General features: G+C 39.7%; 2 protein-coding genes across 5 annotated transcripts in view; one reads left to right on the top strand and one right to left on the bottom strand.

The window, feature by feature from the left end:
• The window catches only part of ERR (estrogen-related receptor), a 68,773-nt gene that overhangs the window by 41,228 nt on the left and 2,932 nt on the right, over positions 1-24,613 (bottom strand). Inside the window, exon 1 of one of the 3 annotated variants that reach the window (XM_074094700.1) lies at positions 12,206-12,320. The exons of 1 other annotated variant lie outside the window; for it this stretch is intronic. In XM_074094700.1, coding sequence (XP_073950801.1) covers positions 12,206-12,226 — 21 coding nt within the window. In that variant the 5' untranslated portion in view covers positions 12,227-12,320. Of the gene's footprint in view, positions 1-1,953; positions 2,162-12,205; positions 12,321-24,613 lie in introns of those variants that run through there. One more of the 3 variants, XM_074094699.1, reaches the window with a different exon arrangement.
• On the top strand, positions 17,368-23,980 carry LOC141432854 (uncharacterized). 2 transcript variants are annotated; one of them, XR_012451873.1, is made up of 4 exons: positions 17,368-18,571; positions 18,959-19,183; positions 19,909-20,088; positions 22,506-23,980. XR_012451873.1 is itself a non-coding variant. In XM_074094653.1 (3 exons), the coding sequence occupies exons 1-3, from the start codon at positions 18,184-18,186 to the stop codon at positions 20,001-20,003; spliced, it is 708 nt and encodes a 235-aa protein (XP_073950754.1). In that variant the 5' UTR covers positions 17,368-18,183; the 3' UTR covers positions 20,004-23,980. The 2 variants fall into 2 exon arrangements, 1 of the variants encoding a protein (XP_073950754.1); XM_074094653.1 differs by having other exon boundaries at positions 19,909-23,980.

Raw genomic sequence — 24,613 nt, 5'->3', positions numbered from 1 at the left:
AGATTTTTGTGTATAAGTTGTGAAAAAATTTAATGAAGTGACAAGAATTGGACAAACAGCTGATCGCTCAATAAACAAATCATATTTTCAAATCGACATTGAAAGTAGATAAAAACTAAACTACAACCAACATCACACATAAAAAAAGGCTTGAGATAGGGTAGACTGGGTACAGTTGTAACAGCTCGAATGTTTCCTAAACATGTGAGCAAAAATTTTATAAAAATATCTGAACACGCTTCTATGCCGTATGCCGTTAACATTAGAGTCGTGTTCAGATCATTTTGAGCCAATTTTTGCTCACAAGTTTATGAACTCGAGTGTACCTACCTATGTCGAAAGAAAAGATCCGTTTGACAACTTTCGACATTTGTCTCACGCTTGAGATTGGTCTATACTTATGCCATCTAACAATATTTCTCTTGTCCGAAAGCCCTCTTTAATCACATTGGCAAATATTAGTTAATATGTAACGTAAGCTAATTTATGTGATGCAGCTCTACATTCTACATATTTTGGACGATAGTAAACTGATAAATTTATCATCGAGCAGGGTCTTTAATTTCAAGCGTTAAGCATTATTCCGACGGCTCAGGACGAGTTCGTCCACAGTCCCATTTTGTCACCTTCTTAAATCGTCCTCATTCTCATACAGTCTACTGTTCTGATTCGCCAATATTCCCACATCGTCACTGTCCTATCTCGTCCGCTTCCTTACGCGGGCCACAGTACCAACTCGTCAACAGTCTTATTTCGACTACAGTGCTAACACATCAACATTCCAATTTAGACCACAGTGCCAACTAATCAACATTATTGCATCGTTCATTATCCAGACTAATATAAATGCTCTATAAATTATTATTGAAAAGGGGCTTTTTTCGCAAATTACTATCGGGATATTTTGCTATTCACAACGCTTAAATTGACCATGTCTGTGGGACAACGTCTGCTAAACGTGGACGAGTTGGCACTGCTGACCAAGTAGTACTGTGGTCTATAAAAGAAAGTGGACGAGTTGACACTATGGTCGAAATAGGAATGTAGACAAAATGGGATATGGACGATATCATAAGTGGACGAGTTAGGAAGCTGACGATTTAGGAATTGTAGGCTCACGACATGGCACAGTGGACGATTTAAGAAGGTGACGAAATGACACTGCGGACGAAGTCATCCTGAGCCATTCCGACTTCAGTTTTAAGTTATATTGATAAACCTAACGGACACAGAACCTTTTTAGAAATTTCTTGATATGGCACAAGAAAAACTCGTACAAAAATAAATTACGTCCTAGGACGGACTGCCACAATGTGCTTTGCGAGCCGCTGTGCCGCCGTGGAATCGCATGCAGATATAATTATTGTACTTGCCTTTTATACAAATCCTGCTACTATGGCTATGGCAGCTGGCTACAGCCGTAACGTTCACAGACGTGCTGTCACAACACGCGTCATGTCCTTAATGTGTGTAGTGCAATAGGGTTCGGGTTACCTTGTAGCTTTTGCTGTGGCACTACGGATCTTTGCGATTTGCCTAAAGCGGCACAAGGTACCTGCTTCCATATAAACCCTATGAAAAATTATCGGCTGTGGACGGAAATCGCCGGCCACAGACGTAGTGCCAACTCACGAGGGTTTTTATTTACGTCTCTGCACGGATTGTCCGTGAACGCGTTAAATGGAATGCACGATACAAAAACTCTACTGTACCCTTGTATCTGTATGAATGTAGGGAAAAAAATAGATGTAATTTGCTTTGGTTATAAAACCTAATTGCACACACGCAATAAAATGGCGCATAAAATATTTTTGTGCTGGCAACAAATTAGCATTTTCTTATTACATGTTCCGCAGAGTGATCCCACAATTTATTGTCTAAATAAATAACAAGTTAATGACCGTCCGTGCGTACTAAGATTAATGGCAGAGGCAGTAAAAAATGGAGCCTTACACTGTCCGAGGTCTTTATCAAGTCCAGGTTCGCGAAGTTTGAGAATAACCAGGTGTCATCGACGCACAACATGATGGTAACACACCAATTCACACCACGCAAACGTATAAATTCTTTAACAGTTCTTCATTGAGCGTTGTGTTCTCGTAGTACGGATACAAAAGATACTGGTCACAAATATAGCCGGCACGGCGGCGCGACTCGCACGCACTGTCAGCATCACGCAATGCGTACGCGCAGGCCACGCCTTCGCCCCACCAGCGACACGACGCACGCATGCTCTGCGACGCTCAGCCCACATTGGTCCCTTATTATGCATTAAAGGTGCAGTTGCATTATGTCACAAGCGCTCTTGCAACTCTTGTATCATCAACGTTAAGTCCATTATGGATTGCAGTGTGATGCAACGCTTGTTTACAAACAACGACGCACGCCCTTCGGATTGCCCTCCTTTCGAACGTGCTCCAATGAGGGTAGACTATTTCCCGCTCACAGTGCCAACTCTTCCCTTATTGGCGGCGCCTGAGCACGCATTCGTTTACAGTTTTCATGCATTTTCTGCCATGAGCGCCACTAAGAAATTGAGGTTATCGTTTCATTAGAGTAGTGCTTCATTATCTATAGGAAATAATTACGGTACAAAGTCAGTCGAATTGTGTAACTGCTGCGGATTTATTATTAAAAAATTGGTTTCTATCAGTTTTTTTTTATTTGACTGGATGGCAAACGAGCGAGTGGGTCTCCTGATGGTAAGAGATCACCACCGCCCATAAACATCTGCAACACCCTATTGTAGATGCGTTGGCCTAAGATGGGATACCTTTAAGTGCCAGTTATTTCACCGGCTGTCTTACTCTCCACGCCAAAACACAACAGTGCAAGCACTGCTGCTTCACGGCAGGATTAGCGAGCAAGATGGTGGTAGCAATCCGGGCGGACCTTGCACAAGGTCCTACCACCTGCAAAGCTGAGTTGCTAGCCGTTATCGAGTAACGTGATCGAAATAAACATAATTAAGGTCGGTAATACGTATTTAATGTTAATGTTGGCATTTCAATTTGTACCTATAGTTAAATGCAGACATAACTTTATTGAATCTGGGCACATCTGTGCCTACATACTTTAAAATTGGGACCTTGCAAAGCACGCGTATCAAGGTACATAAGAAACCAAATAGGTCAAATAGTATACAAAAAATAAACAATATAGTACGAAGCTTGAGGTCCCGGGTTCGATTCCCGGCCGGGCAGATATTTATGTGAATAATAGGTACGAATATTTGTTCGTTGTTTGAATGTTTAATAGATATGTATTTATCTATATAAGTAGATGTTTATCCGTTGCCTAGTATCCATAGTACAAGCTTTAATTAGTTTGGGACTATATGTCAATTGGTGTCAAGTGTCCCATGATATTATTTATTTATATTTTACTAGCTGTTTTGCCCGCGACTTCGTCCGCGTGGAATAGTAACTTTGGAAAGTGTTAATTTATTAGGTACCTATTCTGCCAATAATAGCACATAGCACATAGCACAAAATAAGCTATTTTAATACATGCTTTATATCTAAACTATTTTTTTTGTTTTCCATTTTTCTAAAACAAATATTTTGCGGGTAGCCATATTTTAGCAATACAACGTGTATTCTACCCTGCCAACACAAAAACTAATTATTATAGTAACTCTTGACATCTTACGTCCGTTATTGTAAGTTAGGAGGTAGGATTATAATTAAGACGTCATTCTTACCAAGCATAGCTTTACATTTTTCCGATAAGTATACTTATAGTAAATTTGTTTGGAATTCCTTAAGAACTTTCATCCCGTATTTTCAAGTATGAAAAATGTCGAAATGTGAAAGACCGGAACAAATGTTTTTAGGGTTCCGCTCAAAGGAAAAATGAACCCTTAGACCCTAATATCCCGTAAACGCACGGAGTATTTTTGAAATTAAACCCTAAACTCAGGTCAATAGTCCCGGAAGCTGTGAAAAAGTCGAACTTGTAAGGTAACGCAATCAAAAGCTAGTCATTAAAAAGTGTTTCCATACAAATCGCCTTAACAAAAAAGGTTTAGGTACTTTCGGCTGTCCTAGAAACTTGGAATTTTGTATAAAGGTAGCTCTATTAGCAATTTTTTCCTAACACTGGATATTCATTCATAAATACCTACGTACGGAACCCTTGATGCGCGAGTCTGAGTCGAATTGAACCTTTTTTTATTCTTATCGAATACCTAAACACAAAGATTCATCGATTATCTGTGATAATGACGACGTCCATATGTTTTCATCCCCTATTTCATCCCTCGCAGGTAAATTTTCAAAACGCTTGAACAAATATCTATTTTATTTTTTATAAGTGCCCAAATGCAAAGTTTCATAAAGTACAATCGATTTATATTCGACAATGACGACTTCATATAAACTTTCATCCCCTATTTCACCCTCACACAGGAAGAATTTAAAAAACGCGCGAACAAATATCTTTTATCTCTTATCACGTGCCAAATGCCAAGTTTCACAAAGAACCATCGATTTATCTTCGACAATGCGATCTTTATATATAAACTTTCATCCCTATTTCACCCCCACACAGGAAGAATTTAAAAAACGCGCGAACAAACGTCTATTTATCTCTTAATCACGTGCCGAAATGGCAAGTTTAATAACGACTCATCGATTTATCTTCGATAATGACGACCTTCATATGAACTTTCATCCCTATTTCACCCCTCACAGTCAATTTTCAAAAAAGCTCTTACAATACCGACTTATTTTTTTAAGTTCCTAAATGCCAAGTTTCATGTTTTATCTTCGACAGCGACGAACTTCACCATATAAACTTTCATCCCTATTTCAACCCTTAAAGCCTCTTTTTCGCGTAAAAGATAGCCTATGTTCTTCCAAGTCTATTCTATCTCTGTACCAATTTCATCAAAATCGGTTCAGCGGTTTTGGCGTGAAAGCGTAACAGATATAAGAATACTAAATAAATATACTGAGCGGCAAAAATATCTTATTTTTTTTCATAGTAATTTTGTATGTAGAGTGGGCCAAATTTTGTGCCGGTGAGTATATTTATATATTAAATGCAGAACGAAAATCACTTAAAAGATTAATAATTAGGAAATTAACCGGTTGGATTAGCGTATCTACGAGTATCGTCACGTTATACCGAATAACTTGATCATCAGCTGCACAATTCAAGAGTAGACCTACCTGTACTTTAAAAAAAGCACCTAGATGCTTCCTCTTCCTATTACATCCGCTATTGGCTCTGTGCACGACATTAACGCCACCTAGCGTCCGCAACTTTGTTGGCTCTGAGGCTATGACGTTTTGAAATTTCATCGCGACATTGTGACTAAAATCAATCCTATCACGTATTAATTTTTATACAAATTACCGTTAACCGTTTTGATTTATGTACAAACACTAAGGTTGTGAATTCTTTTTGGCATTAAAACATACATGATTTCATATAAATTTATTACAAAAACGTTTTAAATTTTGGATTACTGCAGTCGTTTGTTTACTCCAAATTTAGGTTGTGCTTACACTGTTGTAACAAAAAAAACATCCCACTACAAATCAAAATTACCTACTAAATTTTATAATTTCATATATGGGTAGTAATTTTGGTGTAGTTGTTCTGTCCCGTAATCGTAATCAGTGATACACTTTGTTAGAAAAATTGCAATTTATTATTAGCATGCTTTGGAGATAAGCCATGAAAGAAAAGAATTGCCATAAAACTGTCAAAACTCCTAACTTTAAGTGGATGTACATAAAATCATACCAAAGTAACTCAGCTAGACAAATGCATGGAAAGAAATGTCACATGGACCTCGATGATTCCATTTGTGTAAGTTTCATTTGCACTTTTCAAAAAATGTCCGACGGAAAATTTCACGGTTTTGGAGATATAATTTTTTAATTGTTGTTTCTCATACATAAATCTTTTTTAAAGTTCGTAACTTTTTTTTAAATGTAATCTTTCAAATTTCATTGACGCCAGGTTGGCAAATAAATACAAAATTACGCACGAAAATACGGCTACTTATATTATTGTTAGTATGTGGTAAAACCATTTTCAGAAGCAATTGTCAGTCTCATAAGACCGTCAGATTGACCAACCTAAGACTAGATTTTTTTACACTATGCAGGCTAATTTTATAGCAAAAATACTCGTGTTGCCTCTTTGGTGGTGCAATTTATAAAAAATGCAGAACGAAAATCATAAAATTTTAATAATTAGGAAATTAACCGTTGGATTGGGTATTTAGTGCGGTTATGATGAAATTAAATCATAGTTGGAAGAAAATTAAATATCGTTTTCAGATCAAAATGAGTATTACATATTTTGATAACCGGTTTTGTGAGTATCACTCAATATAAAATTCCAACCACAAACCGTTTCATTGGAAAATTGAGGTAGGGTTGTTTGGTATACAAAACAGCGACATTGTTAAAATAATTCTAGCTCGCATCATAACACAAACATCTATACTAAATTAGGTAGTGAAGTCTAAATTGCTTTGGTAATGAAATTAAATGAGTATGAGAGATTTATTCGAAAAATGGTTTTTTATTTGGTCATATGAGGGCTGCGACTCCATTTTTACCCCCACCTAGTACTTCGCACCCAAAGAAAAGCGCTAATGTTTTATTAAAAATGTGTTAATAATTGGGCATACTGAATAATAGCGATTGTTGCTTCCGCGAAAGTTAGCATTATTGAGTTTGCCGATTTTGTCGCAGGACAGACGAGCAAGTTATATTATATTTTTGCATAACTCTTTTTATACTATTACTGTGGTGTATTGTACTATGCTAATTTTATATGGTTTATCGTTGTCAAGCACTTAAATATTTCTTTTTTCTTTCTTTACATTCCTAAACTAAGATATACTCGTAAGTATAACATGGTATAACGCAAGGGCCTCATTATATAAGTTGTTACGCCTAAAGCAATTTATCCCGCAGTGCGTTCCTGTGAGATTCCAATGGAGATCCCGTGGCTCAAGTACCTACAAGAAGCGGCCTTGAGTCGCCAGCCAATTCCATTACATATCTGCGTGCTGAAGGTAATCTCATAGGACGTAGGTATTTTTCCCACTTATACGCCATCCCTTTGTTCGAACTACTGGTTTTTTTAACAAAAAGGATCCAAGTCATGTTATTCTTAATCTTCGTTTTTGTTGCTACTGAAAATTGAATTGTTGGGGGTTGGATCCTTTTTTTATTAAACTACGTCCATTTGTCCAGTGTGAACAACTGAGTGAAAAATCACAATAATAGGCAGTATAACCAAGTATAAGTCTGCTTTGAAGACATTCGGTTAAGGTTCACATCTTGGTAAATCCCATCGAAAACACCAATTAAAAGACTGTCCACGATAAAATCCAGGCATGCCTGATCTGGTGTATCTTTGTAATGAATGCTAATTTTCAAGCAGCACTTTTTTAAGTAATGAGTGGTAATGAGTGTTACAAAGATACACCAGATCAGGCATGCCCGGATTTTATCGTGGACAGTCTTTACCGGTTAACCTCATCCGTTCAAGCTTCCTAATTCCTAACGTTTACCTTCAAATTCTATCTAAACGCGTACATGTTGGCAGGTTCCAAAATGGTTGGTCCGAAAGCGCTGGTAGTTTAAAAAATGATGTCTAAAAGTGCCCATTGCGGCCTATTTACTGAATAAATGATTTGATTTTTTTTAATTTGAACCAAGCTTTCCCTCGCCGCGTTTTTGTCGATATGTACTGTACTTGACAAGCAGTATTTGGTAAGCATTTAGATGTAGAATGTACATTCAGACGATAACCATCGCGTCGGGCCCTAGGCTGTCTATGTATGTGTTGTCTTAGGGCAGGCACCGGCGTCGGCTCGACGGCAGCTTTGTGTTGGCTTTTCGGCTACAGGGTTGTCGGCTAACGGATAAACAACCGAAATTTACCAACCGAAAACAGATAAATTCTTGTGGAAGCATTGAATTGACTACCGTTTTCCAGGAACGTCTTCGTCAAAGAGTTGGGTTAAACATAAAGACTTCTAATATTTGATAGTCACTTAAAAGATGTCGAAATATCAGGAAGTAAAACTCTTCGAATGAAGTATAATACTGCTACAGATGAGGATTTTCGACGAAATATAATGAGAAGAGATAGATGGACTGAGCATTGGCTCAGAGCACATAACATCATAGGTATTTGATTAAATTTGATGATTGATATTATGCCACCGATAGTGAAACATGTCGAAGACAACCCTGATAAATAATAAATTGCTAAGCAGCCGGTGTGGGAGGCCATTCGTGGAATAACTCTTGTCGGTGTGTGAGTTTGAAACGAGAATGTGCTAGTGTGCGCGCCGCCAGTTCATTGTCAAGGCCAACTCCAAATCTCCCTCTCGGCTCGGCCCCGTACCCCTCCTCACGCCAACACCCAAACGGCCAGTTATATGGTATTCTCATTCTATTGCTGGCTTAATACTGTAACAGATCATCGCATACTACAAGCAGGCAATCCAAAGCAGCAATGTAACGAGCATTGTTATACGGCACATATATTTCCAAAGTGTGTTTACATTTTGCAAGCGGTGTGGACGCAACTGACGCGATAATCACGTATATTACAAGTATTTTTAACGTTGCATATCGCATTCCGCCGGTTTTTATCTACGGTGAGCGCGGAAATCTCGATAATATGCAAAAATTCAGCTCCTTCATAACGGGTAGCGATGCCTTGAATAAGGGTCATAGTTTTTCTTTACGTGTACAATAGCAGAAATGTAGTCGCTCGACTTTTAACTAATTATCTTACATCGGAGCCTATTTACTTTTCAAACTACTTAGTTCATAATTCAGAGATAGGATAGAAGGAACGAGATCCCCAACAGAATTCCTCAAGTTTAAGAGCAATAAATTTAGAAATATCATAAAAATAAAATAGCGAAACAGTAATTCCATCGAGCGAGAACACGAATCACAAGGTCGAAAGTGAATTCAGCATCGAAGCAAAAACTGGATTATAGCGTTATAGTTTTATTAACTAAGTCAACAATAGGAAGAATCATATAATTCTTGCATTTAAGGAAGTAGTTGACTAGTTAGTACTGGACCACGCTCTTATCTCTCGATATCCTTGACCGAATAGTGCTAACCTTACATGCAGAGGGAAGCTATAACGGTACTAAGTTAAAGTCTTAAAGATAACGCCAATGTAATTTCAATGAAACGAGACAACACATAATAATGCAAATGTATGTATACTTACTCCTACGAGTAATTATCATGGAATTTTCCCAGAGTCAACGTCTCCTTTCTTTAATTTGTCAAAATAATGCATTTGAAAATAAAAACAGGAAAAAATCTGCGGTACTTTTTGGAAAGTAACAGTCCTTCTTGTGGTTTGGATTATAAACCTAACAACATAACCGGTTCACTCTTTAGTTACCACCCTTCGGCAGCCAATAGGAAACCGTTGTCAAGCGTCACAAGAACAGGTGTTTTTTGATTTAGTTCCGAAATCATTGGACAAAAAGCAAATGGGACTAAAGCATGATTATTGAGTTTTCAAGCTAACTATAATGTTTTTGTAGACTTTTATCTTGATTCATGATTATTTTAATCATAACTTCACAAATTACGTAATAAAAAAAAACAAGTTTATTTCGTCGTTGTCTGGCTACTAAATAATAAAAAACTGTCAATTAAATAAACCAAAATGTACGTGCTACCTTGATCTCTACCAAATCCTTTGTGAAAGAAAACTGAAATTTAAATCTTGAAAAGATATATTACACTAATAATATCAGTAACTGGATTTTCGCATGACATGTTTGCACTGATGTCTGCCATCGTTTATTGATAACACCTCTTGTAAAACATGAAAAAAAAAGACTTGTTTAAGGCATACCCCTCCCATTTCATATAGCACCTTAACGTATCGTATCGATAAGGACGAAAAACTATGTTCATTTTAAAATTGCGATTCTGGTCAAAATATCATGTCCTCATGATGCATATCAAATGCGCAAAGTATAAAAATTATGTCAGTAACTTAGTACGTATCGTGTGACAACGTTGGAAGTTATAGATAAGGTGCAGTCAAGGCCGCAGTATATCATTATCATATGCATCGTGTTGCACACAACAGATTAGATGGATAGGTAAACTTCACAAGGGAATACCTAAAATTACCAAGTTATTCTATAGGCAATTTTCGCCGATCTGAATTATGTATTATTTCTCTGAAAGCAACTCTCTTCATCTTCAGGACATTTCTCTCACATTAAATGAGAAGAGATTGACTTAGTCATAATAGTGCTGAGGACTTGAGAAGCTACGCTTTTTTTTCAATGTCTTCTACCACATCTTTGCTTTACTTATCAAGCGTGACTGAGCAAACGCAACCTATAAGTACTGAAAAATTGGACATAACTTTGTTTGAATTTAAGTGAAGGGTCCACGGAAAGAACGTGACTAGTCACCTAAGCAACTTTTTGAGTTATAGCGGTTTGAAAGTTAGTCATCACGAACAATGACTATGGTTACCATTTATTTAAAAGATAAAAAAATAGATTTTATATTGATTTCAGATTATTTAATTCAGTGGTAAGTCATAGTACTTTGTGAGCTCTACATTTTGCGATTAATTTCTCAATTTTAAAAAAAGGTGACTAGACATGTTCTTTCCGTGGACCCTTCAAGTCCTAATCATCAGGGAATTAGTTCAAATAAGCCTAAATCCACCGCTGGAAGCGCTAACGTGAAATAATTAAGCCTTCTCTAAGTGAGAGTCCAAAACAGAGAATTTAATATTAAATAACCCAATACCAGTCTAAATTACACCTACATAGAAATAAATACATCCGCGCGCTGATAACTCACATATAATAATCTCAATATACTTATACACAACATAGCATGTATATGCACAACAAGACGCGATAAAAAAAACCTAACAAAAGATTCGAGTCTGTTTTATGGGCACAAAGAAACTTGTTCAAATTAATACGAGCATATCAGAGAGCAAAGAGCCATTATACGGCCTGCAGATAAAGAACGGTGGCCTCCGAATTTGGAAGGTTTATATCGCGAAAGAATGCATTAGAGACCTTGAAAAATAAGAACTTTTCTAGTGTCTAGACTTAGAGGGTCTAGGGGAGCATTGCTTTCGTAAAAGTTTCTCGGCCCCCGAGCATATAACTGGTTTGATATTTATAAATAAATAAAAAACTTTTAAATCAATCGAGTCGAATATATAATTTACAGAAATATCAACATTCAAAAACGCCACAGACTAGACCAAAGGCTGACAAAGATAGATAGATACCCAGGAGGCACAGAGAGCAGATGACTAAAACACCTGAAAATAGCGTGAAAAAGGCCGCTGCTAGAGTCGCGCGGTCCATCGATCGCGCGTTGAGGCAGGTCGGCCGGCCACGTGTGCCGGCATTTTCGTCGGTACCGGAAGCACAAACACTATTGTTCAAAATTACTACCGTAGAGTCCGAAGACTACATGTAGGTATTCTTGAATTTGGAACACGATTAAATGGTGGCCATTGTTTAACTTATTCCGCTGTATATTATGTTACTTGTGACAGAAAGGTTTTAAATGCCGGGTGTTCATATAATATCCTGTCCTGTTTAAAATATTTCTAGGCTGATCTGATTTTTGATTTTCTTTTTGTTGATAGAGATGTTTCCGTGTTTCTAAGTATAATGTTTTAATATCGGCGTTCAATAGTTTTACAGCTGTGAGTTGCATAGTTTAGTTTTAATAATTGTTTAATTAACAGTTACATTACATCACTAGCCGTTAACTGCGCTTAGTTTATTTGCAATGTAGTATGTCAAAAGTGATGATTTAATCACTTATAACATTATTTTAAAGGTTATAATGTTTAATGATTTGCTTAATTTTATACCTAAGTATTTCAAAATATTTATTTTGTTAGACTGGTAATATAGAAGAATTTTGTAAAGATTTGTCTATTCCCATTACCAGACGGTCTAATGGGGCCAACAAGCAAAAAATATATGTACCTTAAAATTATATGTCTTAACACTTGTTATTTACATTAAAAGGAAGTCTAGAACACTCATGTACGATTAAATTCGGCAATAGATCAGTCGATAAAATGTTAGGATAGGTCAAGGCAAAACAAATTATTCACGAAACGCCGCCGCTGGCGAGGTATAGATGTAGAATTGAGTAATAAATAAAACAAATGTACGCACCACCTCCTCCATCCAATCCATGTAGGCTTGTTGTTGTAGCTAGGTTATGTTAGAAGTCTAGGTTTTGCGTCACGCGAGAGCACTGCGCGTCGCGGCGTTCAGTAAACGAGTGCAGCTCGTGTCGCGAAGTTGCACCGAAAATTCGTTCCCGCACCGGGTGTCCCGCGCCCCGCACTGCACCCCCGCTCGCCAAAATTTTCGAACTCCTAATATCGCAGCGCCATCTATACCGTCGCGCGGCCGGTGCTTTCCGTGCGTGGCCTTGAACTTGACGAGCACGTCGCGACCCACATTCGAGCGCCCCCGCCCCGCTACCCGCCTGAATGGACAAATCGCGCAGCTATACCAAAAGAGTTCAATTTCAAATAATATCACATCAACTTACAGCCTTAAAATAGCCGCGTTTGCTTGCTTATCGCGTAGCAATATATGTAGAGTTACGACGTTCTACAGCTGGGTATGAGGAATGCACGATTCGCTACCTCCGCCATCGAATGCAGCGCGTTTTCGTTGCGCTATTCATCACGGTTGCACTCAGTTACGCACAATAATTAAACAATGACAACTGTTATAGGTATTAAGGGTATTTTAAAGAAAATGTGCAATCAATTTTATGAATTTGTACTGTTTTACAATTTCTTATTGAAATATCCGCATTATAACATACTCCTGTTAGATGTTGTTCAAATAATTTTAAAATAGTTAAGTAGGTTTTGTTTGGAAAGTACTGACTGATTTATTTCATTTTATTTCTGAACGTGTGACAGAACAGATGTCACATTAAAAAAAAAAGTGAATTGTCATTGGGTTGGAGTTTTTCAGCGCGTTAAACGCAGTGAAAAATGTTAAAATAAATTAATACTTAATACATAATATTCAGTGGCCTTCTTAGTAGATTTGTTTTTATGAATCATTTATTGCTTTTGATTGGTTGGTAAGCGTAGAGTAGTCTAGGATGGCTGTTGCTGATAAAAGGGACTGCTTATTTATCGATACTACCTACTCAAAGGGCTCTCACATAGTCACATAAAACCGCGATGCGATACTAAATGCGAATTGCTGCGATACGATTTCGTGCGGTAAAAGCGCAAGGTTCTGACCATACCTTCCGCTTATCGCACGAAATTGTATCGCAGTAATTCGCGTATACAAAGGGAAAGGTGACCGCGGCGACTGCAACTGCTACAGCGGTATTGCCCTTTTAAGCATAGTTGGCAAGCTTTTCGGTCGAGTCATCCTGTGTAAAATCCAAAAGCTTGCAGACCGTATCTATCCTGAGGCGCAGTGTGGTTTTCGCTCCCAGCGATCCACTAGATATGATCTTCACACTTCGTCAGTTACAGGAGAAGTGTAGGGAGCAGAACACCCCGCTCTACGTCCCTTTCGTTGACCTTAACAAAGCATTCGATACGGTCAGCAGGGAAGGTCTCTATTTTGCGCTCGAGAGCATTGGGTGCCCGTCTAAACTTCTAAGCCTGGTAAAGTCATTTCACGAAGGCATGAAGGGCGTTGTAGTTTACAACGGCAACACATCGGAGCCGTTTGATGTTCGCAGAGGTGTGCGTCAGGGCTGCGTTCTGGCTCCTACCCTGTTCGGAATATATTTTTCACTAATATTACGAACAGCTTTCGGTGAATGAGCCAATCGCAAGCAAACGTCAAACGGACCTCTCGATACTAAACGCCATCTAGCGATATTTCGCCGCAGTGAAAGGGTTTTCATGAATGAGGGTTCATTCACGTAGTTCTCGTTTAGCTCGACGTTGTACAATACGTTTTATTAGAACTGATTAGATTACTTACCTGAAATTTACTATACTTACGTTTAATTAGAATTGAATGTCATGGGCGTCATGGTAGTACTTTTTACCTATTATATCTAAGAATCATTTAATGATATCATCAACATAAAAATCATATTACGTTACTGTAGCCCTCCAACCTGAGGTCCGTATCTGGTGTGGTCAGCCTTTGGATTGGACTATACAAAATTACAAAGGGTATTTAAGTGATCCGACCCCGAATTTAAACTTCCTCATTGAATTACACTTGAAATACATAACATATTCCTTTAATTGCGACATAAAGAACTGTCAGCGTTGCAGATTATTTCGTCAATTGTAGTACTTCCTGATAACGGCAATCGTGCGTGGGACGGTTGAGTCGCACGCTATCTGTTGTCATGCATTGGCACTACAGCACTGCAGCGCTAGCTTGTCGCGACCACCTACCTACCTACCAAGAGGTATAGTTAGGTTTTCTCTCTCCTATTTATAGTTAAGTTTATCTTAAAATTTGTCTGTCCAGGCCCCTGTACCACAAAAATTACAAGTGCTACAATTCGACAAATTTGTTGAGTTTCCCTTAGTAAAATGTTACGTTATGTTGTTATGTTACGTATGTGGGCTGGTCTGTCCATTACAAGACAATTTTACCCTTGATACCAAGTCGTCTACTGGGATTCTGGATGTTGATTTATTTTCGAGATGTTCAATTTTATAGTCATTTGGAGGGAAAAGCTAAATAGCTTCGAAGAAATTGAGAGTGCTTGGTAGAGTGGGTCAATATTTTACGCCAACTCATCGCCTACAACTTTATAAAGCTCAAGAAGGGAACTTTCTCTGGGCCGGAGCACCTCAGTATCAACAAGAGCTCTCGAATTGCCTTGCAGAGGGATATTCAATCCGACCCTGTGTATCTTCATCCCAGCCTATATACGTCCCACTGCTGGGCACAGGCCTTCTCTCAGAATGAGAGGGCTTGGGCAGTAGTTCCCACGCGGGCCCACTGCGGATTGGGAACTTCACACACACCGTTGAATTGCTTCGCAGGTTTGCTGTGCAGGTTTCCTCACGATGTTTTCCTTCACCGTAAAGCTCGTGGTAAATTTCAAATGTGATTCCGCACATGAATTTCGAAAAAATCAGAGGTGCGAGCCGGGGTTTGATTTGAACCCACGATCCTCTGCTTGAGAGGCCATAGGTCATACCACTCGGCCACCACGACTCCATAGGTGTATCTTACACCGCATTTATCATGAGGAGTGCTCTGGGGAGTGGTTCGATTTATTGCCTGCTGCTAAGTTTCTCCATCGCACCTCTCGCACGCAACCGAATTTCTTTTCACCCTCACCACACCACCTCAATAGCAGGCAGTTTACTACAGTTCGTTTCTTTATGATATGGGGAAAACGAGCAGGCGAGCACATGATGGAAAGCAATCACTGCCGCGCATGGACAGCCATATCATAAGTTGAGTTACTGATGCGTGGCCGGCCTTTTGAGAAAGGAGTAGGCTCGTTTTTAACCCCCAACGCAAAAAGAGAGGTGTTATAAGTTTGACCGCTATGTGTGTGTGACACCGTAGCTCTTAAACAGGTGGATTGATTTTAATGCGGTTTTTTTTATTTGAAATCAGGTTCTCTAGCGATGGTTCTTAGACATGTTACATCAAAATCAGTTTGGCCGTTTTTGAGATATTGAACTTCGAAGTGACAAAGTCGGGGGTTTTCCAACTTCTTGTTGGTTAGGTTATTGAAGATCCCCAAGTTGTACCGATCTGGAAATACTGGTACTTACTGCAAGCAGATTTCAAAGTGTCGCCGGACTCTATCGAGATTAGATCGAACAACTCCCGCAAGGCATTTAATACTGCAGCAGACTTCGGTTACACATTCATTCGGGTTTTCTATCATTCACATCGGATTAACGAATGTTATTGGAAACGTTTAACGTCAGGGCTAGCTGGAAGAGATCCCTTGTTAGCGATAAGCTCGCCTTTGTATTTCTCTCCCCGTGTATCTGCATTTTTATTTTTATGCCCAATAAAGAGTTTACATACATCATCATGTCAGCCGAAAGACGTCCACTGCTGGACATAGGCCTCCCCCAAGGCTCTTCACTCAGACCGGTCTTGTGCTTTCCGCATCCAACGCGATCCCGCGATCTTAACCAGGTCGTCGCTCCATCTCGTTGGAGGCCTGCCGACAGTTCTTCTCCCGGTCCGCGGACGCCATTCGAGAACCTTCTGACCCCATCGGCCTTCAGTCCTGCGAGCAATGGGCCTGCTGCCGCTTCAGTTTCGCAATTCTTCGGGCTATGTCGGTAACCTTAATTCTACTGCGGATATCATCATTTCTGATGCTATCCCGCAGAGAAACCCCGAGCATAGACCTCTCCATAGTCCTTTGAGTGACTTTGAGCTTCCTCATGAGGCCCATCGTTAGCGCCCACGTCTCAGGTCCGTATGTCATCACTGGCGACCATCGATATATATAACGGTAGAATATAAGTCAATGCTGGCAACACACACTGGTCAAAGACTTTTGACTTCAAACACTGCGGTAATTTGGACGAAAAGACATATTTATGTACCTACTTTTCATCAGTCCGTCAGTTTTCAATAATATTCGTCAATCCGATGTGAATGATAGAAAACCAGAATGATGGTCTGAACTGACGCCAGAGTGAGCGAATAACCGAAGTCTAATAAAAACGGAGTCAAGTTCATTTTTAACATCATCAATTGTTTTTTTGTAATTCGTGTGTTATTTTAAAAGCCATGTATGTATTCTTTATGATGTATGATGTAGAATAAATTAACATATGTATATCATATTACTTTAACCAGGCGCGGATCCAGCCCTCAAAAAATCAGCCAAGTGCGAGTCGGAGCACGAACTTGCCCATGAACAATCATGACTCATGCCTGAACGACTTTTGGATTTGATTATTTCCCTTTTTCCGCGCAACAAGACATTAGCCATCCAAGCATCTCGATAGACCGTGAAAGTGTGTCTTCACAAGTCTATTAGGGTTGTGGGCATGCCCATTGTGCCCACAACGGTCGATCCGCCCTTGACTTTAACTAAACAGCTGATTTATAATATACGTTGCCCGCGACTTCATTTACTAAGGACTATGTTATTTTCCGAGATATTTAGTTACCCTTTATATACCTTCCCAAGGTGTCAAACTATACTGAGCGGCAAAAATCTGGCCCTCAAATGTAGGCAGTAGTAGCTAATTTTGTATGGAGAGTGGGCCAAATTTTCATAGGCGTATATAAATAGAGAAGTAAGAAAGAAAGAGATATTTATTTTGGCTCCATAAGTACCTAATTTATTGAATCAGGCGTTACTTTGCGGAGGTCCGTGTCTGTTGGCAACACTGCTAACATAGAGTATTTTTTACCTTTTTTATAATTTTTTTATTGTCTATGGGCGATGTGGCCGCCCCACTTTCTTCCCTTCTCTATCAGCCATTCCGAGCGTGTGTAACTGTGTAACTAATAATTGTGTGTCTTTGCAATAAACTTGCTTTTATCTGAAGAACCGGTGTTTTAAAGTGTCTACAGTCCGCTAATTATATATAATACCTACAAGCAACACAAACTTGTACATGGTCAATCGAACCGAGAATTATAACTTTGGAAGCCGCAAGTTCGTCGGGTCGTGCAGCAGTCAACAACGCGCATCGAGCCGACGCAAAATCAACGAAGGCACACACAAGAACACGAGACAGAGCAACAGTTTTAGGAGAAGAGAAGCTCATTGTTACAGCAACATACATCATCTATCTGTAGCTAGAAATTTGAAGAACAAAGGAAGAAAAGTACGATTACAGCAACATTACACCTGTACCGTACGTACCTACACATACATACAATTACATACAAACAACAAATTCGAAGAAATCGCCGAGCCGCATCACGTGACCAACGCCTGTACCGGACGAACTTGGACGAACTTTCCCGCTTCCCGCCGTCACCGAGCGACACGAAGCAATCGTCGGCCGGCCAATATTGAGCGCATGCGAGTCGGGGAAGAGAGGACGCCATTTTGTTTTCATTCAATCGTGTCATCGTGCGTGCGCCACGTCGCTTGCGCAGTGTTAAAACTTAAAACCTTTTAAATTTAAATAAGCAATTAATTAAGTTCCTTGTAGTTTCGTGTGCTTAAAAGTGAACGTGAGTGTGCGATGGGGCTGGAGCAAGGCACGGCCCACAAGGGCTTGAAGGATCTCGTGGCAGCGCGTGGCTACATCAAAGGCGCTATCACTCGTCTTTATACTAAAGTCTTAGACCATGAGATGATTAAGTCTGCGCCCGTCGCAACATTGCATATGCTAAAATCACGTGCAACGACGGCGTTTGACGAATACGAACAAATTAACAAATCCATCTTGTGTTTGGATCCTGACGACCAGGAAAAGCTGGAAGAATACGAAGATAAATATTTTGAAGCGCTGTCCACGCTGAACAGCGAAATTAGTATTCGCGAAACTACCGAAAATCTGACAGCCGCTCCGCCTCACCCCACACACGCGCCCACTCGTTTACCACCTATAGACGTTCCCGTGTTTTGTGGTAAGTCAACAGAATATATTCCGTTCATAAACCTGTTCAACTCCTTGATACATAACAATAAGTCTCTAGACTCAGTTCAAAAGCTTTACTATCTCCGCACATATTTGAAGAGTGAACCTTTAGATCTTATTAAAAACTTGCCATTAGAAGCAAACAATTACGAAAAAGCTCATAAATTACTAGAAGACCGCTATAACAACAAATATAAAATTGTCAATGATCATATTCATAATATTTTAGACATGAAACCAATTAGTCGGGCCACCTCTAGTACATTGAGAGAATTTATTTCAACTACTAGACAACAATTAGCTGCTTTGGCTAATCTAGATACAAAAGTAATTCACTGGGATGCTATAATACTTTGCATTCTGTCCCGCAAACTAGACACATTCACTGCTAGAGCGTACCAGCTCGAGCGTGACTGCAGCAAGGACCCATCCATGCAGGAATTTCTGGGTTACTTGGAGAAGAGGGCGCTGGCGCTGGAGAATGCAGACCAAGACCGCTACCAGCCGCACCAGGGTGTGCCTGTTCAGCATCGCCAGTCCGCTCCAGGGAAGATGGTGGGTCATGTAACAGGAGAGCGACCACAATCACAATGCGAATACTGTAAGTGTGATCACAGATTATTCTTATGCAAATCATTTCAATTATTAGCTGTGAAAGAGCGGCTGAAATTTGTAACTACAAAAAAATTGTGCACTACTTGTCTGGGCACACATACTGGGAAATGTAGGTACCATTTTCGATGCGCAGAGTGCAAGCAAGCACACAACACTTTGCTGCATTGCAACAAGACGCCTCCAGCTGCAACACATCCAGCTGTTGTTATCCCAGCCGAACCAAAACCGGCCACTGTAGCTACAACCACTTCTACATTGGCTGCTGCATCCCCTGCTGCGCTTGCAGCAGGCAACAATAATATTAATAATGATGTCCTTCTTCCAACAGCAAAAGTAAAGGTCATAGGCCGCGACGGAAGTGAGCTACACCTAAAGGCGCTGTTGGACAGCGGATCTCAGCTGTCATTCATATCGGCCAAGGCTGTACAGCTGCTAGGGTTGACACCCACTCAAACCGATACTAATGTAATAGGTATCACAAATTCTAAGAGTAATGTCAAATACTGTCTACCATTAGAAATACATTCTCTAGTGAAATCATTCAAAACCACGACTACATGTCACGTGGTCGATCAAATTACTTGCAATTTGCCGCAAAACAGATTTAAAGTCTCTGACATAATACTGCCTCCCAACATAACATTAGCAGACGACGAATTTAATATCCCCAGTGAAATTCAGATATTAATGGGAGCTGACGTGGTTTTTCAGACGCTGCTACCGTCGGAGCCGCTGCTACAGTCTCCCAGCGAGGCGCAGCCGACCGCGACGGCGGGGCCTTCTGCATGCAGCCAGCGGCAGCTTAGCGCCGCACCTCAGCCCAGCGTGATCAACACACAATTTGGATACGTCGTCGGGGGCAGCATGCCGCAGCATATCTCGCAGTCTAAAGTATGTAATAAGGTATCATTAAAGTGTACTTCTTGTGACTCCGAACTCTCAGAATCCTTAACTCGCTTCTGGAATACTGAAAGTGTCCCTCAAACTTTTAATGAAAAATCCACAGAGGAAGAGCTGTGCGAATACATTTTTAAAAACACTGTTCAGTTAAAGGATCGCCACTTTGAAGTCGCACTACCGCTTAAATTACCACTGAACGAGATCAATGACACATTAGGTGACTCATTCCATTTTGCATTGAAAAGATTCCTGAATCTAGAGAAAAAATTGCATCAAAATCCAGTTCTTTTTACAGAATATCAAAAATTCATTCAGGAATACTTAACTTTGAAACATGGTCATTATGTCGATATCGAATTATATGATTTAAATAAAGATGCAGTATATTTCCTACCCCATCATGCAGTAATTAAAGCAGACAGCAAAACAACAAAACTGCGAGCTGTATTTGATGGTTCTATGAAAACAAACAAAAGGGTTTCACTAAATGATCTCTTGTTAAATGGCCCTGTAGTACAGAGAGATTTGTTTGACATTATTATGTTATTCCGTTTAGGTGATTTTACATTCACCTCAGACATAAAACGTATGTTCAGAAATGTGCGTTTGCGTGAAGAACATACTTCACTACAAAATATTCTATGGAGAGACAGCCCTAGTGAAAATGTGAAATGCATTAGACTAGACACGGTTACTTATGGCCTGAAAAGTTCGAGTTATTTAGCCACTCGCTGCTTAGAGGAACTCGCAAGCAAGCATGAACGCAACCTGCCCTTAGCATCGTTCATAATTAGGAACTGTACTTATGTTGATGACATTTTATTTTCTGACAATAAATTAGATAATGTCCTTGAGGCCAAGTCTCAACTGCGTGAGCTCTTAAGCTTAGGTGGTTTTCATACTCATAAGTGGTCATCCAATAGTAGTGACGTTTTGGTGGACACTCCTTTAACTGAACAGCATTTCGATGAAATAGAATTAAAAGAGGAAAATTGCAGTTTGAAGGCACTAGGTCTCCATATTGTCATGAAAGAGGATCAATTCAGAATGTCTTGCCCAGATTCTTATGATCCAAGTAGAGTCACAAAAAGAGACATTTTAAGTTATATAAGTAAATTTTATGACCCTATGGGTTTTGTTAGCCCCATCATTGTGCACGCTAAGGCCATTATGCAGAAAATATGGTCTGCCGGCATAGATTGGAATGCTGTACCCCCTGACGACATTAAAAAGGAATGGTTGGAGTTTGCGTCCAGTCTAGCGGTAATGCCACCAATTTATATAAAAAGAAATATCCATGTATCTGATTCAGACATAGTCGAGCTCATTGGATTTGCAGACGCCTCGAGCTCCACTGCATACGGATGCTGCGCGTATCTAAGAGTCACAGACTGTACAGGTACCACCACTATGCACTTGCTCTGCTCTAAATCGAGGATAAATCCTCTTCAGGACAAAGGCTTGACTGTGCCGCGCTTGGAACTAAACGCGACACTACTTCTGTCTAAGCTAATTGCACGGGTTTCCAACACGCTTAAACTAAAACTTACCATTCGACGGGTCTATCTCTTCACTGATTCGCAAATCGTGCTTGCTTGGATGCGCACCGAATTAACAAGGTTACAGGCTTACGTCGCAAACAGAGTAAAGGTAATTAAAGAGCTTACTGCCGATTGCCATTGGCTTTATGTCAATACCAAGGACAACCCAGCTGATTATATCAGCAGAGGAGTAAGTCCGGCGGTACTTGGTTCGTGCGAGCTATGGTTTAAGGGGCCTGTGTTTTTGCATGATAGTAAGTATAATTTTGACTACAATCTAGAGCTCCCGCGCGACTTACCTGAGGTGAAACCTGTATCAGCATTCTCCAGCAACCACACGTCTTCAGCGACGAGCGCTCAGACTACAGTTTTCGAGAAATTAAGGAAGTATTCTAGTATCCAAAAAATGATTAGGGTACTTGCATATGTTTTAAGATTTACCAATAATATAAAATCTACAAATAAAAAAATTGAAAATCCTTATTTGTCTAGCAGCGAATTGAACAATGCTTTAATGCTAATCATTAAGAACGAGCAAAGCAATTTCTTTAAAGAAAAAATAAATTCTCTACGTAGAGGTGGACCGGTCAAGGGTAGCTTGCTTCAACTCCATCCATTTCTTGATGGTACTGGTATGATACGAGTCGGTGGAAGACTGCATCATTCGAATATTCCGTATTCGCAAAAACATCCAGTCATTCTTCCCAAGGGCTCCATAATAACTAAACTTATCATTACAAGCGAACACTTAAAGCTTTTACACAGAGGCCCTAGCCTTGTACTAGCCAATTTAAGCCAGAAATACTGGATTGTAAATGGACTGAATGAAGTAAAAAAGGTTACTCAAAATTGCATATTGTGTTTCAGACAGAAAGCAGAGGCATCAAAACAGCTTATGGGTTCCTTGCCGGCGGAAAGGGTGACTGCAACAACGCGTGCATTCGTCAGGGTCGGTGTCGACTTCTGTGGCCCCATAAATGTAAAGCTTTCGCGCGTGAGGCGATCTGTCGTCGGAAAAGGTTACATTTGCGTTTTTATCTGTCTAGCCACTAAGGCAATCCATCTGGAATTAGCATCCGATCTCACGACCGACACTTATCTCGCTTGCCTTAAGAGATTAATATCAAGAAGAGGGCTGCCAAGCGACATTTATTCTGACAATGCCAGCACCTTTAAGTCGGCACGGAATCAGCTGTTTGAATTGTATAAACTGCACTCTTCCCAGTCCCACCTAAGTTTAGTGAATAATTTTACTGCTCACAAAGGCATAAATTTTCATTTTATACCATGTTATTCACCAAACCAGGGGGGGGGTGTGGGAGGCAGCCGTGAAAAATACTAAGTACCATTTAAAAAGAGTCTTGCAAAATAGCACGTTAACTTACGAGCAAATCAATACTGTACTGGTAGAAATAGAAGCTGTACTAAATTCTAGACCTCTCATCCCTATGTCGACAACAGACATCAATGATTTTAGTTACTTGACCCCTGGTCACTTTTTAGTTGGAAATGCATTAACTATGTATCCAGAAAACGATGTAACTATTCAACCTCAAAACAGATTAAAATTTTGGCAACAATGTGTTCATTTAAAACAATCGTTCTGGAAAATCTGGTACAAACAATATTTAAATGTGCTTCAAAACAGGCCCAAATGGCGCACTGTTAATAATAATATTGTAGTAGGTAGTCTTGTAATTTTAAGAGAAGACAACACTCCTCCTATGTCTTGGCCAATGGCCAGAGTGATGAAAGTATACCCAGGTCATGATGGGCTAGTTAGAGCAGTTCAAGTCAAAACTCCTAACGGTAATATGCACACCCGTGCTATAAGTAAAATAAGCCTCTTGCCTCTAAATGATAATGACTCTTAGCTCTAAATAGCTCAAATTAATCTAAATAATACTTCAATGTATGTAATTTTATTGTTTAAGTCTTGTTTATTTTGTGTAATGTTGTTCACCCACTATAATGGTGATTTTTAACTACCTTTTGACGTTTGTTATTAATCAATCTGTCACTCTTGTAGTAGTTTAAATACCTCTGGTATTAGGTCATCGACCTTGACTGTGTTAGGTCATTAACCTTTACACAGGATAGTAACTTGCTTACTAAAAACTTAATTATTTCTAATTGTATTGTAGAAATATGGGCCGCGCCCCGAATATGTTGGCAACACTGCTAACATAGAGTATTTTTTACCTTTTTTATAATTTTTTTATTGTCTATGGGCGATGTGGCCGCCCCACTTTCTTCCCTTCTCTATCAGCCATTCCGAGCGTGTGTAACTGTGTAACTAATAATTGTGTGTCTTTGCAATAAACTTGCTTTTATCTGAAGAACCGGTGTTTTAAAGTGTCTACAGTCCGCTAATTATATATAATACCTACAAGCAACACAAACTTGTACAGTGTCAATGAACTAAAAGAATTTCCTTGCTCATCCGCGACCTTACGATAGCTAAGCTTATGCAAAATATGCGTGTTCATGCAGTTCCTCCACCTCCACACTGTAAGAACACACACAAATCACACAAACCCATCTATCACCACCACCACACCATGCACCATGCTACCTGTTGTTAGTTGAGTCTAACAACTGGTAGCATGGTGTATGGTTGTGTCACTCTGAAGATGAGCTCTGGTTGAGTTCGAAACGCGTCAGTGTAGTGTGGGTGGGTGAGCAAGGAAATTCTTTTAGTTCATTGATATGGACCTCCGCAAAGTAACGCCTGATTCAATAAATCAGATTTATCGCTGCAAACGATCTTCGAGCGGCTGCATGTGGCCGCACCTTAAGCCTGTTTTTGGAAGCGCGTGAAGGCGCGTATAGGTGCGCCTCTTGCCATATGGTTTAACTAGTATGGTTTAATGTAGCAAGCGTGTAACTGCGTATCCCGAAACGACCTTATACACGCAGAAAAAACTTCATGTTTCGAGCAAGCAAGCAGGAAAGAGTGTATTGCATATGCACTG

Source organism: Choristoneura fumiferana, chromosome 11 (assembly GCF_025370935.1).
Source record: "Choristoneura fumiferana chromosome 11, NRCan_CFum_1, whole genome shotgun sequence".
NCBI classification, from domain to species: Eukaryota; Metazoa; Arthropoda; class Insecta; order Lepidoptera; family Tortricidae; genus Choristoneura; species Choristoneura fumiferana.
Note: the sequence above shows the minus strand (reverse complement) of the source record. Positions and strands in the feature narration are given on the sequence as shown.

Coding starts and splice junctions, on each gene's coding strand:
- LOC141432854 (XM_074094653.1), top strand. CDS start 18,184: ATGGGGCTGGAGCAAGGCACGGCCCACAAGGGCTTGAAGGATCTCGTG. Junction 18,572..18,958: donor AGACGTTCCCGTGTTTTGTG/GTAAGTCAACAG, acceptor CCCGCAAACTAG/ACACATTCACTGCTAGAGCG. Junction 19,184..19,908: donor ACAATCACAATGCGAATACT/GTAAGTGTGATC, acceptor GTGGTTTTTCAG/ACGCTGCTACCGTCGGAGCC.